This window comes from Dendrobates tinctorius, unplaced genomic scaffold, assembly GCF_039654945.1.
Source record: "Dendrobates tinctorius isolate UK_male_01 unplaced genomic scaffold, ASM3965494v1 ptg000005l, whole genome shotgun sequence".
Taxonomy (NCBI): domain Eukaryota; kingdom Metazoa; phylum Chordata; class Amphibia; order Anura; family Dendrobatidae; genus Dendrobates; species Dendrobates tinctorius.
Window position 1 is genome coordinate 36063833 of NW_027361673.1, and position 13610 is coordinate 36077442.

The window sequence follows — 13610 nt, forward strand, 5'->3', positions numbered from 1 at the left end:
GGTTTAGGAGTTTCAGCTCCTTAACATGTGCCACCCTGTTTTTAAGGGGACCAAAAGTAATTGGACAGATTAAATAATTGTAAATAAAATGTTCATTTCTAGTACTTGGTTGAAAACCCTTTGTTGGCAATGACTGCCTGAAGTCTTGAACTCATGGACATCACCAGACGCTGTGTTTCCTCCTTTTTGATGCTCTGCCAGGCCTTCACTGCGGTGGTTTTCAGTTGCTGTTTGTTTGTGGGCCTTTCTGTCGGAAGTTTAGTCTTTAACAAGTGAAATGCATGCTCAATTGGGTTGAGATCAGGTGACTGACTTGGCCATTCAAGAATATTCCACTTCTTTGCTTTAATAAACTCCTTGGGTTGCTTTGGCTTTATGTTTTGGGTCATTGTCCATCTGTAGTATGAAACGACGACCAATCAGTTTGGCTGGATCTGAGCACACAGTATGGCTCTGAACACCTCAGAATTCATTTGACTGCTTCTCTCCTGTGTCACATCAATAACCACCAGTGACCCAGTGCCAATGGCAGCCATGCATGCCCAAGCCATCACACTGCCTCCGCCGTGTTTTACAGATGATGTGGTATGCTTTGGATCATGAGCTGTACCACGCCTTCGCCATACTTTTCTCTTTCCATCATTCTGGTAGAGGTTGATCTTGGTTTCATCTATCCAAAGAATGTTCTTCCAGAACTGTGCTGGCTTTTTTAGATGTTTTTTTTTAGCAAAGTCCAGTCTAGCCTTTTTATTCTTGATGCTTATGAGTGGTTTGCACCGTGCAGTGAACCCTCTGTATTTACTTTCATGCAGTCTTCTCTTTATGGTAGATTGGATATTGATACGCCTACCTCCTGGAGAGTGTTGTTCACTTGGTTGGCTGTTGTGAAGGGGTTTCTCTTCACCATGGAGACTATTCTGCGATCATCCACCACTGTTGTCTTTCGTGGGCTCCCAGGTCTTTTTGCATTGAGTTCACCAGTGCTTTCTTTCTTTCTCACGATGTGCCAAACTGTAGATTTTGCCACTCCTAATGTTGTAGCAATTTCTCGGATGGGTTTTTCTGTTTTTGCAGCTTAAGGATGGCTTGTTTCACCTGCATGGAGAGCTCCTTTGACCACATGTTTCCTTCACAGCAAAACCTTCCAAATGCAAGCACCACACCTCAAATCAACTCCAGGCTTATCTGCTTAATTGAGAATGACATAACGAAGGGATTGCCCACACCTGTCCATGAAATAGCCTTGGAGTCAATTGTCCAATTACTTTTAGTCTCTTTAAAAACAGGGTGGCACATGTTAAGAAGCTGAAACTCCTAAACCCTTCATCCAATTTTAATGTGGATACCCTCAAATGAAAGCTGAAAGTCTGAACTTCAACTGCATCTGAATTGTTTTGTTTAAAATTCATTGTGGTAATGTCTAGAACCAAAATTAGAAAAATGTTGTCTCTGTCCAAATATATATGGACCTAACTGTATATTTAGATCACCATCGCTTCCATTGTGCTGTACATGTCAAATAGGGTAACATACAAAATACAAATATCAATTACAGTGAAAAAACTAACAATAACAGACCGGTACAGAGGGGACAGGGCCCGGACGTCTTGGGGCACAGAATTCCAGTGGTCTGGGGGATATTCGGGAGATATCTGGGAGAAGAGAAAGATCTTTAGAGGACCAGAGATTACACGTGGAAAGAGATTGGGAGATTAATTTGGTGATATGTGGAAGAGACAGATTATGGACGGCTTTGTAGGTCAATGTTAGTTTGAACTGGATACGTTGGGGAATTGGGTGCCAGTAAACGGATTTGCAGAGGGCAGAAACGCGGGAGGAGAGGTGTGGATAAGCCGGATAGCAAAGATAAAGGGGTATTCTCATAACCATGATTGTATCCTTATATGTGGTAGGTGTAATAATATTAGCAAATACCTCCAATTTGAAATGTATTATAGTTCTGCTGATTCGCTATTTCGCTTACCTCACATGCAGGACATTGCAGCAGCTTAGGTATCCATGGTATCACCACGAGCAACTAACTGTCATCATATGAGTGGTTGTAACCATGGATACCTAACCAACTGCAAGGTCCTTAAAAATCACAAAATTTAAAATGGGCAGATGCAAAATTTTGGGCACCCTGCATGGTTCTTGTTTGAGTGATACAGACAAGGAGTGCACTTTTCAATGCAAAGAATTTTTTTATTGAAGACACCACAGGGGATAGTGCGTTGAGGTAACGTTTCGACCCTATGTCGGGTTTTTTTCAAACCTCACTTAAAGCACAAGAGAAAAAGAAGCAATCACGGCAGTATGAATGTGCAGGAGGGGCTAAAGTGCCGTATGTAGAAGTCCGGTCTGGCAGGGACCAGGCAGAGGTCCTAAGATGAGCAGGAAATGTGGGGCAGCAAGCGCCGTTTGACCCTACACCACAGACGGCGCTTACTGCCCCACGCTTCCAGCTCATCTTAGGACCTCTGCCTGGTCCCTGCCAGACCGGACTTCTACATATGGCACTTTAGCCCCTCCTGCACATTCATACTGCCGTGATTGCTTCTTTTTCTCTTGTGCTTTAAGTGAGGTTTGAAAAAGACCCGACATAAGGTCGAAACGTTACCTCAACGCACTATTCCCCTGTGGTGTCTTCAATAAAAAAATTATTTGCATTGAAAATCAAAATTTCCCAGAGTACAGCTGTTTTCTCTTCACTGGTTCTTGTTTGAGGCATTTTCATCCATTCTTACAGTCCTGTGAGATTCCTGGATCGTCTTGCATGCACTGCTATTTTGAGGTGTAGTCGCAAATTTTAAATGATGTTCAGATCAGGGGACTGTGAGGGCCATTGTAAAACCTTCAGCTTGCGCCTTTTGAGGTAATCTATTGTGGACTTTGACGTGTGCTTAGGATCATTATCCATTTGTAGAAGCCATCTTCTTTTCAACTTCAGCTTTTTTACAGATGGTGTTATGTTTGCATCAATAATTTGTTGAAATTTCATTGAATCCATTCTTCCCTCTACAAGTGAAATGTTCCCAATGCCACTGGCTGCAACACAACCACAAAGAATGATTGATCCAACGCTATGCTTAATGGTAGGCGAGCTGCTCTTTTCCTGAAATTCTGTGCTTTTTTTTTTCTCCAGACATATTTTTTATAATTTTGGCAAGAGAGTTCTATTTTAACCTCATTAGTCCACATGACTTGTTTCAAAAGTCCATTAGGATTGTTTAGATGTCTTTTGCATACTTCTGATGCTGATTTTTATGGTGAGAATGCAGAAGAGATTTTCTTCTGATGACTCTTCCATGAAGGCCATATTTGTGCAGGTGTCATTTCTTAATTACATTTTCAAACTGAGGAAAGGACAACTTGAAAACCATTTACTATCTTCTTATAGTCTTCTTCTTTGTGGGCCTCCACCATTTTCAGAGTGCTAGGCAGCAGCTTAGAAGAATCCATGACTGCTGTTTTTGGCGCAAGTTTAGAGGAGGCTTGGTTTTTATAAAGCTGGGAAATTTCCATCACCTGGCCCTTCCTAACGATGATGGTGAACAAGCCATAACCCAAACAGTCTAATGTCTGAAACCTTGGTTAAAGTTATCTGAGCACACACACCTCCAAGAGTGCCCAAATTTTTGCATCTGACCATTTTCCTTTTTGTAATTTTTTTAAATGTAAAAACAAATATAGTGTAATTTATTCCATGTACAACAAGTACAATAATCTTGAGCAAGGAGACTAGGTCACGGATGTATGGAGGAGACAGGTTGTGGATGGTTTTGTATGCCAAGGTTTGGGTTTTGAACTTGAGTCTCTGGGCAATGGGAAGCTAGTGAAGGGATTGACAGAGAGGAGAGGCTGGGAAATAGCGGTGGGATGGGTGGATTAGTTGGACAGCAGAGTTTAGGATAGCTGAAGTGGTGCAAGAGAGGGAGGGTAGGCCAGAAAGCAGGAGGTTGGTTAGTCAAGGCTGGAGATGATGAGTGCATGCACTAGGGTTTTTGCAGATTCTTGGTTGAGGAATGTGCGGATCCAGGAGATATTTTTTAGTTGGAGTTTGCAGCAAGTGGATAGGGCTTGGATGTGTGAATTGAAGGCGAGATCAGCGTTAAGGGTTACCCTGAGGCAGCGAGCTTGTGGATCTGGGGAGAGTAGGCAGCCATTGATTTTAATGAATAGGACTAGTCTAGAGTTTATATGACAAAAATATATTGGGTTTTCTCCTTCGCCTCATTGGGGGGGGGACACAGATACTGTGGGTGTATGTTTCTGCCGCTTGGAGGCTGACACGAAGTGAAAAAAGGTTAGCTCCTCCTCCGCTGTAAACACCCTCGCCCTCATTGCGGGCGGAGTTCAGTTTTTTGCTTAGTGTCCTTTGGAGGCACACACGTCTGTTTTTCTCCAGACTTTTTATTTTCCTTTTTTCCACGAAGATGAGACAAGGGGCAACGGATCCTATTGAAAGGGTCCGATTTCCCCAAACCAGCAACGGGCGAGCACGTGTGAGTATCACCTCCACGTATCCTTTCCTGCACCGTGGGACATATCTGGGCCGTTTTCCCCACACATTTTTTTTTCTATGAAGATAAGATAGGGGCAACGGATCCTATTGAAAGGGTCCGATTTCCCCAAACAATCAACGGGCGAGCACGTGCGAGTGTCCCTCCACGTATCCTCTCCCGCGACGTAGGACATGATGCCGGACTTAGCCCTGACCACCCCTAGGTATTGAAACCATGGGCTGTACAGAGGCACAAGACAGTCCGAGCGGCCCCCACTGTTCCACCAACGCAAGACGGCGGTGCTGTAAGGCGGCGGACGGTCCCTCTCCTCACCCCCTGAAGGGGTTAGATGGAGCTAGGGTGCCTGCATCGTCCTATGGTTTGAGTCCCCCCTCACATACCTGAGCAAGAAGCTGAAGAGGATCGTCAGAGGAAGATGGCTTGGGCTTCTGGGCTCTGCGTGCCTGCTCCCATCAGGTGTGCAATTGCTAGCAGCTTAAAGCGCCGGGACCAGAATGGACACAAGCGGGCAAATCAACAGGTGGAGCCCTTAGCCGGCGGGCACACTGTGGGTAGTGCACGCCAGTTTTCGGCACCATGGAAGGTCCGCGCGCCCTACCAGTCGGGGGCAGTGGGTAAATTGAGGCCACGGCTTTAGCCGGAGCTAGGCCGCGGCCGGAAGTCCCGCCTCTGGGCCGCACGTCACTTCCGGGGGCCCGCCTCTCAGGCCTGGGCGGCGCTGAATAAATTTTGTCCCCGGCTTCGGAGCGCAGCTAGGCCGCAAAGCTGGAAGTACCGCCCTGGAGCGGTCCATATACTGGCAGGCCCGCCCCACAGCCGGGGCGTGCAATTTTGAGGTGAAGAGGCGTCCAGGATGCGTGGGGGCACAGGACTGGGGTAAGTGCTGCGGAACGCCATGCTACAGGAAAGACTAGGTGCTACCCCCTCCCCCTCCCCAGCAGCGGACAGATACAGCAGGTACGAAAAAGCAAAGATGCACACTTTTAATTTTTTTTTTACGCTGCATGCATCTCTGGTCGGGCTGCGTTTCCGCAGGCACAGAGCAAGCGATTATGCGAGGCCTGCGAGTCCGAATGCGCCCAGGAGCCCTCCCCTATGACCGCGACCGAGGTCCCGAACCCCCCCCCCCCCCCGAAGTGGGCCCTATCACTATCACAGTCCATGGCGTCGCTTACGAGGGCAACAGAGTCCCTTCAGGCCCCAGATAGGGGCAGGGACAGTGGGTGGCTCGCCGGCCTTAGAGGGAACCTCCACCTCACAAGATCCTTCGGCCTGCAGGGGCCGCTTTCATTCCAGTCAGACCCGAGGGGAAAGGAATCCACACGGTGTCGCCCAGCCCATCCGGTGCGTTGGCATCCGTAAGTTCTGCTTCCTGCTCCCCGTCACCAGTGGTTGATAGCGAGCAGACCTTAGATTTCGACTCAGTCGAGCCCCTTGACCCGGATACTCCAGGGTCACGTGAAACCGTGGACAACCTCCATAGAAGCCGTCAATCAGACCTTGGTGATTGGGGATGATCCCTCAGTGGCTACGGGGCATAAGGTGGCGTTTAAGCGAGTGAAGCGGCCACTTAGAATTTTTAGCCACTCATTCTGAGTTTGAGGACATAGTGCAGCGACACAGGAAACAACCGGACAGGCGTTTTTCGGGTCAAAAGGGTACTCGAAGCAAGGTATCCATTTGCCCTGGACCTTCATAGAAAATAGACGCAATCTCCGATGGTGGATCCACCGGTTTCGTGCCTAGCCACTAAAACCCTGTTACCCGTACCTAGTGGTTCCTCTATTAAGGATCCCACGGATCACCTCATAGAGAGCTTGGCTCGCTCAGTATAGGAGGCGTCAGGATCAGCGCTCTCTCCCTAGTTCGCAGCAACTTGGGAACAGGGTCGTGCAGGGGCAAGATCTACCGGCAGAGATATCTGAGATCACGATATCCGAAGACTACATAATCAATGCATCTGTGGATGCAGCCAATTGCGCGGCACTTGCTGCCGCTAACGCAATTTTCTATCAGAAGCGCTCTATGGTTAAGGACATGGCGGGCTGATTCTACATCCAAGAAGTCCTTGAATTCCCTGCCTTATCAGTACGGCCGTCTATTTGGAGAAAAGTTAGATCAACTTATCTCCAACTCCACAGGAGGAAAGAGCGGTTTTCTCCCTCAACAAAAGGTTAAACCGCCTTTTCACCACCCATTTCTGGCACGTTTCCGGGCCTTTCGCAACCCCGGGTGGACCACAGCGGCCAATTTGCCACTTCAAGCCGCCCCAACCAGGATAGGGAGCGGCAGGTCTCTTGTACAACCAACCTATTGGGGAGAATGCAAGCTCAGCAGCTCAGATCGAGGGGATCCAGATCCCAAAGATAGTCAGCCAAATGACTCAAGGCGTTTGCCAGATGACACCAGCAAGGGGGCGGCCGACTACTCTGGTTTCGCCATGTCTAGTTCAGGGTCGCACGTGACACATGGGTAAAGGAGTTGGTGGCCTCAGGTTACAAAATAATAATAATAAATTTTATTTTTATAGCGCCGACATATTCCGCAGCACTTTACATTTCAGAGGGGATTTGTACAGACAATAGACATTACAGCATAACAATAATCACATACAGTAGATTATAACAAATACCAAGAGGAGTGAGGGCCCTGCTCGCAAGCTTACAGTCTATGAGGAAAGAGGTAGACACGAAAGGTGGGTGGTAACAGTTGCCCTGATTGTATGGACCAGCCATAATGTTAAGTGTGTAACAGTACAGACACAGAGGGCTAATGGATGCATAAAGCATGTGGGAACATGATGCTGGGAACCTGGTTATGGTAAAATTTTTGGCTCTGCCACACAGGGATAGGTTAGGTTAATGTGTTGAGGCGATAGGCCAGTCTGAATAAATGCGTTTTCAGGACACGCTTAAAATAAGATTTGTCAGATACCCTCCAAGACGTTTTTTCCTTTCTCGTCTTCCCAGGGTGGATACCCAGGCAATAGCTCTGTTAGGAGCCATCGAATCACTCCAGGACAACGGGGTCATTGTTCCCGTGCCAGAGCACAAAAGGGCTCTGGGTGTTTATTCCGACCTGTTTGCGGTTCCCAAAAAGGATGGGCCTGGCGGATCGGTTTTTGGACCTGAGGTTTTTGAATAGATTCATCAGGATCAGGCTCTTTCCGGATGGCGTCTCTCCATTCAGTCATATCGGCCATGAAGCAGGGAGAATACTTGGTCTTCATTGAAATCCAGGATGCTTTATCTGCATTCCAATTGGTCCTCCTCATCAAAGGTTTCTAAGTTTCGCCATCAACGGTCGTCATTGTCAGTTCGTAGCGCCACCCTTCGGGCTAGCCACGACTCCCGGAGGTTCACAAAAGTTATGGCAGTTGTCATGGCCCTACTGCATGCTCAAGGCATAGTCATCTTGCCTTACTTGGATGACCTCTTGGTCAAGGGCCCTTCATTACGGGCGTGTGGGGAAGAATGTCAACATCACGCTAGATACTCTTGCCCGCTTAGGGTGGTTGGTCAATGCGAAGAAGTTGTCACTTGTGCCAGCTCAGAGGAGATCCTTCTCAAGAATTATCTTTGACACTTGTCGAGGGTCGGTAATTCTCTCTCAGGACAAAGCGCTAGTTCTCCAGCAGGGAGTCCGGACGCTTCACCAACCAGTCCCTCATGCCATCTGGTTCGGGATGAGGATTCTAGGAAAAATGGTGTCAGCAATGGAAGCGATACCGTTCACCCAGTTCCATTTTCGCCCTCTGTAGCACGCCCTCTTGTCTGCCTGGGACGAGAATCCTTTCACACTCGATCGTCAGTGCCGATTGTCCCCTCAAGTCAGGCGGTCACTCGGGTGGTGGAGAACCAGTTCCTCTCTGACCCAGGAGAAACCCTTCCCCCCCCCCCAGACTATTGGTTGGCTATGTCAACAGACGCCGGTCTCCTCGGCTGGGGAGCGGTGTTTCGCCACCACACGGCCCAGGGGCGATGGGCTCCGCAGGAAGCCCGCCTCCCGATCAACTTACTGGAAATACGAGCAATTTGGCTGGTTCTGCGACAGTTTCATCACTTCTTAACAGGCCGCCCCATCCGAATTCATTCGGATAACGCCACGGCGGTGGTTTACATAGATCACCAAGGGGGCACCCGCAGCAGAGCAACCATGCGCGAAGGGGGACATGTGCTTCAGTGGGCCGAAGCAAACCACGCAGTGAGTTTGGCAGTCTGTATCCCGAGCGTGGAAAATTGGGCGGCAGACTTTCTCAGCCAGCAGGGTCTTGCATCCGGAGAGGGGTGATTGTATTCCGAGGTCTTCCAGCAGAGTTGTCAACTGTGGAGAACTCCAGATGTGGACCTGATGGCTTCCAGAGGAACGCCAAGGTGCTCACATATGTTGCGCGGGCAGGGACCTGCAGGCAATCACTGTGGATGCATTGGTTCTGCTATGGAACCAATTCCGCCTCCCATATATATATTTCCCCTGCTGCCACTACTTCCGAGAGTCATCAAAGGGATAAGGACGAAAGGGGTTCCGACGATTCTGCTGGCCCTAGACTGGCCCCGTCGAGCGGGGTACGCAGATTTAATGCAGCTACTCGCCGACGTCTCTTGGCGTCGACCAGAGCGCCCAGATCTACTTTCTCAAGAGCCAATTTGCCACCCGAACTCAGGGGCCCTGTGTTTGACGGCATGGCCGTTGAATCTTGGATTCTAACCCAGGTGGGGTTTGGGCGCGAGGTGGTCGCTACAATGGTTAGCGCCCGGAAGCCTGCCTCGGCACGTTTTTATCGCACCTGGAAGGTGTTCTTTGCTTGGTGTCGGGTCCGTGTTTGTTCTCCACTGAGATTCTCTATCCCCAACATCTTGGCCTTTCTCCGGTCTGGCCTAGACTCAGGGTTAGCCCCAAGCTCCCTCAGGAGACAAATATCTGCTCTGTCCGTCCTGTTCCAGCGCAGAATTGCTACCAATTTGCAGGCGAAGGCTTTCATCCAGGGAGTCTCCCAATTGGTACTTCCCTATAAGGCGCCTATGGACGCCTGGTACCTTAACCTGGTCCTAAGTGTTCTGCAGGAACCTCCTTTTGAACCACTACAAGATGTCTCTTTGTGGTACCTTTCCTGGAAAGGGTGTTCCTAGTGGCCATAACTTCCATCAGGTGGGTCTCGGAGCTGGTGGTCCTATCCGGCCGAGCCCCGTTTCTCACTTTCCATAAGGAAAAGGTGGTGCTCAGACCAGCCCCTCCGTTTCTGCCGAAGGTCATTTCCTCATTTCACATTAATGAAGATGTTGTCTTGCCCTCTTTTTTTCCAGCACCGATATACCGTATGGAAAATGCTCTTCACATGTTAGATCTGGTAAGAGCCCTCCGGAGGTACGTGTCGAGGACGGCACCTTTTCGTCAGACGGATACGCAGTTCGTGCTTCCCGAAGAGCGCAGGAAGGGACTCGCTGCCTCGAAATCGACCATAGCCAGATGGATTCGTTTGCCTATTCAGGAGTCCTACCACATTGGAGGCGTGCCGATTCCAGCAGGGATCAGAGTGCCTTCTACTCGGGCAGTGGGCGCTTCGGCACTAGGCTTCGACGGAACAGGTTTGCAAGGCAGCAACCTGGTCCAGCCTGCATACATTTGCCAAGCATTATAATATCCATACTCAGGCCTCAGCGGATGCGAGCCTGGGTAGAAGGATTCTCCAAGCAGCAGTGGCGCACCTTTAAACAGGAGGTGCGTGTAGCTTGGATCGGTGAGTCAATCTCCCACCCAGGGACTGCTTTAGGACGTCCCACAGTATCTGTCCCCAATGAGGTGAAGGAGAAACATGGATTTTTGTGATAAACTCACCGTAAAATCCTTTTCTCAGAGACGCTCATTGGGGGTCACAGCACCCACCCTGATAGCCAAGTTGGCTTGTTTTAATTAATGCGCATTTATTTGTGATATGAGGGTGGTCTTTTTCTGGACAGGTGGTACCTGTATTAAAGGGGGTTTTACACTAAGCGATATCGCTAGCAATATCGCTAAAATGTCACTGGTTTTGTGACGTTATAGCGATATTGCTATGTGTGATACTTACCTCCGACCGGCTCCCCCGCTGTCTGTCGCTGATCGCGCGGCTCCATTTCTTGTCGGGCACTTCCTGCTGGGCTTCCTGCTGTGTGAGACGAGCGATGCGTCGAGGCAGGCGGGAGGACGTCAGGATCGCTGTGTGTGAAAGGTAAGTATCGTGCGCTGCGTCGCTGCTGCATCGCTGTGAGATCTTTCTGTGTGAAAGCTCACTAGCGATCATTTAGCGATGCACCAGCGATCCTGACCGGGTCATATTGCTGGTCGGATCGCTGGTGCATCGCTAAATGTAAAAGGGCCTTAAGGCTGATTTTGTTGTCCTCCTACTGCTTTGGCAGCAAACTGATTTCCGCCCGCAATGGGGGCGAGGGTGTTTACGGCGGAGGAGGAGCTAACCTTTTTTTTTTTAGTGTCAGCCTCCAAGCGGCAGAAGCATACACCCACAGTATCTGTGTCCCCCAATAAGCGTCTCAGAGAAAAGGATTTTACTGTGAGTTTATCACAAAAATCCATGTTTCTGGCCTTGGCAAGGACCAAAAAACAAAGGACTTTTGTTTTTAGCCCTTGCAGAACTGTTCACAAAAAGAGTAATTTTCACCAGGGGTACCTAAACTTTTACATGCCACTGTGTATGTGTGTGTATATATATATAAAGAGATTCAGATAGGCAAAGAATATGCAGATTATTTAAATATGGTGTACGTCTCTTGCTGAGCAGCAATTACAAGCAGCTTCTAAAGGAAAATGGATTGGGCAATGAAACAGCACTGTAGCATAGTATGTATGTTGTATGTACCCAAAGATGATGCCATTGGAAAACTCAATCTGTCCCACCAAAAGATAAGCCACATGTGGCTGCATCAGTAGAAAAATAGCTTTCAGAAAATGACTAAAAAGAAAAATCGCTTTGCCTTAAATATACAAAATAGATTGTTCCTCAAGGATTTAAGGAGGATTTAATGGCTCCCTGGAATGAAACACACTCTTGAGAAGTGCTACATGTAAGTGATTATTGAGTTTAATCTACTCATTCATTACTCGTTATTGTCAGCTTATTTTGGACATGTAAAAGTGCTTCTCAAGCTGCGTTCAAATGTTGCTGTGACTTTAAAAAAAATGATGTCCACGATGTTTGGACGCGGCTTAAGCTGTCTTTGAGTGTGCTGGCATTTTGATTATCTACTTCTATAAGGGAGGACTTTTAAGGAGTTTCCATTTTCAGGAAAGCGGATTCCAGACACACTCTAAAATACCTAAATTAACATAAAGAGCAAATGCTCGCCCTTCCCCAGTCCATCACCAGCTTTCGGCAGCTGCTTGGCTCTTAGTGTGTTGGCTGCAGCAGTAATGTCACCTTGACAGTGTGTTTCACCACTTTAGCCAGTGACTAAGCTTGGCAGGTATTCCGTTGTAGTGGGCACCATCCGCCAAGCTCAGTCATTGGCTATAATGTTGTCTCTTCTGCAGCCAAAACATGACAGTGTTTACGCGCGATATTAGGAAGGTGAGTACCTGCTTTATTTTTTGGGTGTTATACAGTGTTTGGGATCTGCTTTCCTGGAAGTGGAACACCCCTTTAAGTTTTCTGTGGAATTAGACTTTTGGCTAGGACTGCATACATATTGGCAAATGCTGATTGTTGGTTTTTTTTTTTGCAGTTTTACAATGTCACTTTCATCTTTCTTTCTCATTAGGAAATACTGAAATAGTGACTACCTTTTAATTTTACAATGAGTCACTATGGAGATCGTTTCAATCATAAATAATTTCTATAAGTCAGATGAATATTTTTGTATAATGTTTGTTATAACTAATCATAAGTAAAACTAACCTATTCTTTGTAATTTGTTCAGGGCCTGGCGTTGCTGGCTACCTTACTGCAGGGTCTTCATCCACAGTTATGCCCAACATGCCACCGCCGGTGGACCATGAAGTTGGAGATCTTGGTTAGTCAACACAGATGTTTCACCAATTAAGTCTCAAAAGGAAGAACTGCTTTTTGTTGCACGAGGAAAAGTGCTGTAACCCTTTTCCTTCCCCCCAGGGTTGATTCAAAGGACTTTACTTTCTGCCTTCCTTGTTTTAAAACAAAGTGTTATTCCTTTTTGTAATAAATATATTTTTATTTAGGGATAAAAAAAAAAGAAATACATGGATTTGTGATCTTGACAAAGCATCACTAAGTAAAATACACATAAAAGCACTCTGTGAATCAGCCGTCTGGTTCCACAACCTGTTCTGTTGTCTTTCCTTTTGTATGTAAGCACATTCTGTTCCGTTGTATTTGTTTACAAGACTGTGAATCAAAGTAATAATCTCCCTATTCTAAGTTTTATATTCCAAGAATCGGCAAAGCCGTGGTCTAGAATGAATGGGCATTGCCGTTCTCTGCCATCTTGGAAGTGGTTGGGCGTACAAAGTATGAAATCCCAATAGTGTTCAGTCTGTGAACTGTGTCCCTTACGAATCGTTAACACTATCCTCTCGGAAAAGAAGAGAAGATGATATTCCCATGTACAGCATAGCTTTACCAAATAATAAATAAAAGTGAATATCAAAATGTCAGCTTGTTATGTAAGAACCTAATGTATTAGTGACTTGATTCCTACATTATTCCCAATATATACAGCTTTCTATGAATGTACATTATACAGATCATTCATCCCTGTACAGAAAATTTTAAGAAAATAAAGGGAAATGATGACCTTACTAGAATTTCTGTCAGATGCTGCCATGTTGCCTACAAATTTTTATATTAAAACTATGATTCTGTTGTACATAGTATTTATTGCCACATATGAAAATCCCTTACCATATAAAAGCTTAAAGAATTAATTTTTTTTACATAATTTTGTGACACCTTATACATACCATTGATGGTTATCAATATTCAGAACTTAAAGCTTATCTGTTTTTTACAGAAAATTTGTAGAAAAGCATGGTCTCGCTGCAGTTATCCCCTACAAATTAAAGGGGTTCTTCGGCTTTAGTCTACAAGTCTGCAGTCTATGACTTCTCACATCATGT

The 13610-nt window shown here is 46.9% G+C and overlaps 1 protein-coding gene across 4 annotated transcripts in view; it reads left to right on the forward strand.

Moving 5' to 3' along the window:
* DNAJC13 (DnaJ heat shock protein family (Hsp40) member C13) overlaps nucleotides 1–13360 on the forward strand; it is a 288549-nt gene extending 275189 nt beyond the window's left edge. For all 4 annotated transcript variants that reach the window (XR_012231076.1, XM_073569478.1, XM_073569468.1 and 1 more), the window contains one exon: nucleotides 12437–13360. Coding sequence is in view for 3 of the 4 variants with exons in the window: in XM_073569478.1 (XP_073425579.1) it covers nucleotides 12437–12534 (98 nt within the window). In the remaining variant the exon portion in view is untranslated. The remainder of the gene's footprint in view (nucleotides 1–12436) is intronic.
* The last annotated feature ends 250 nt before the right edge of the window (nucleotides 13361–13610 follow it).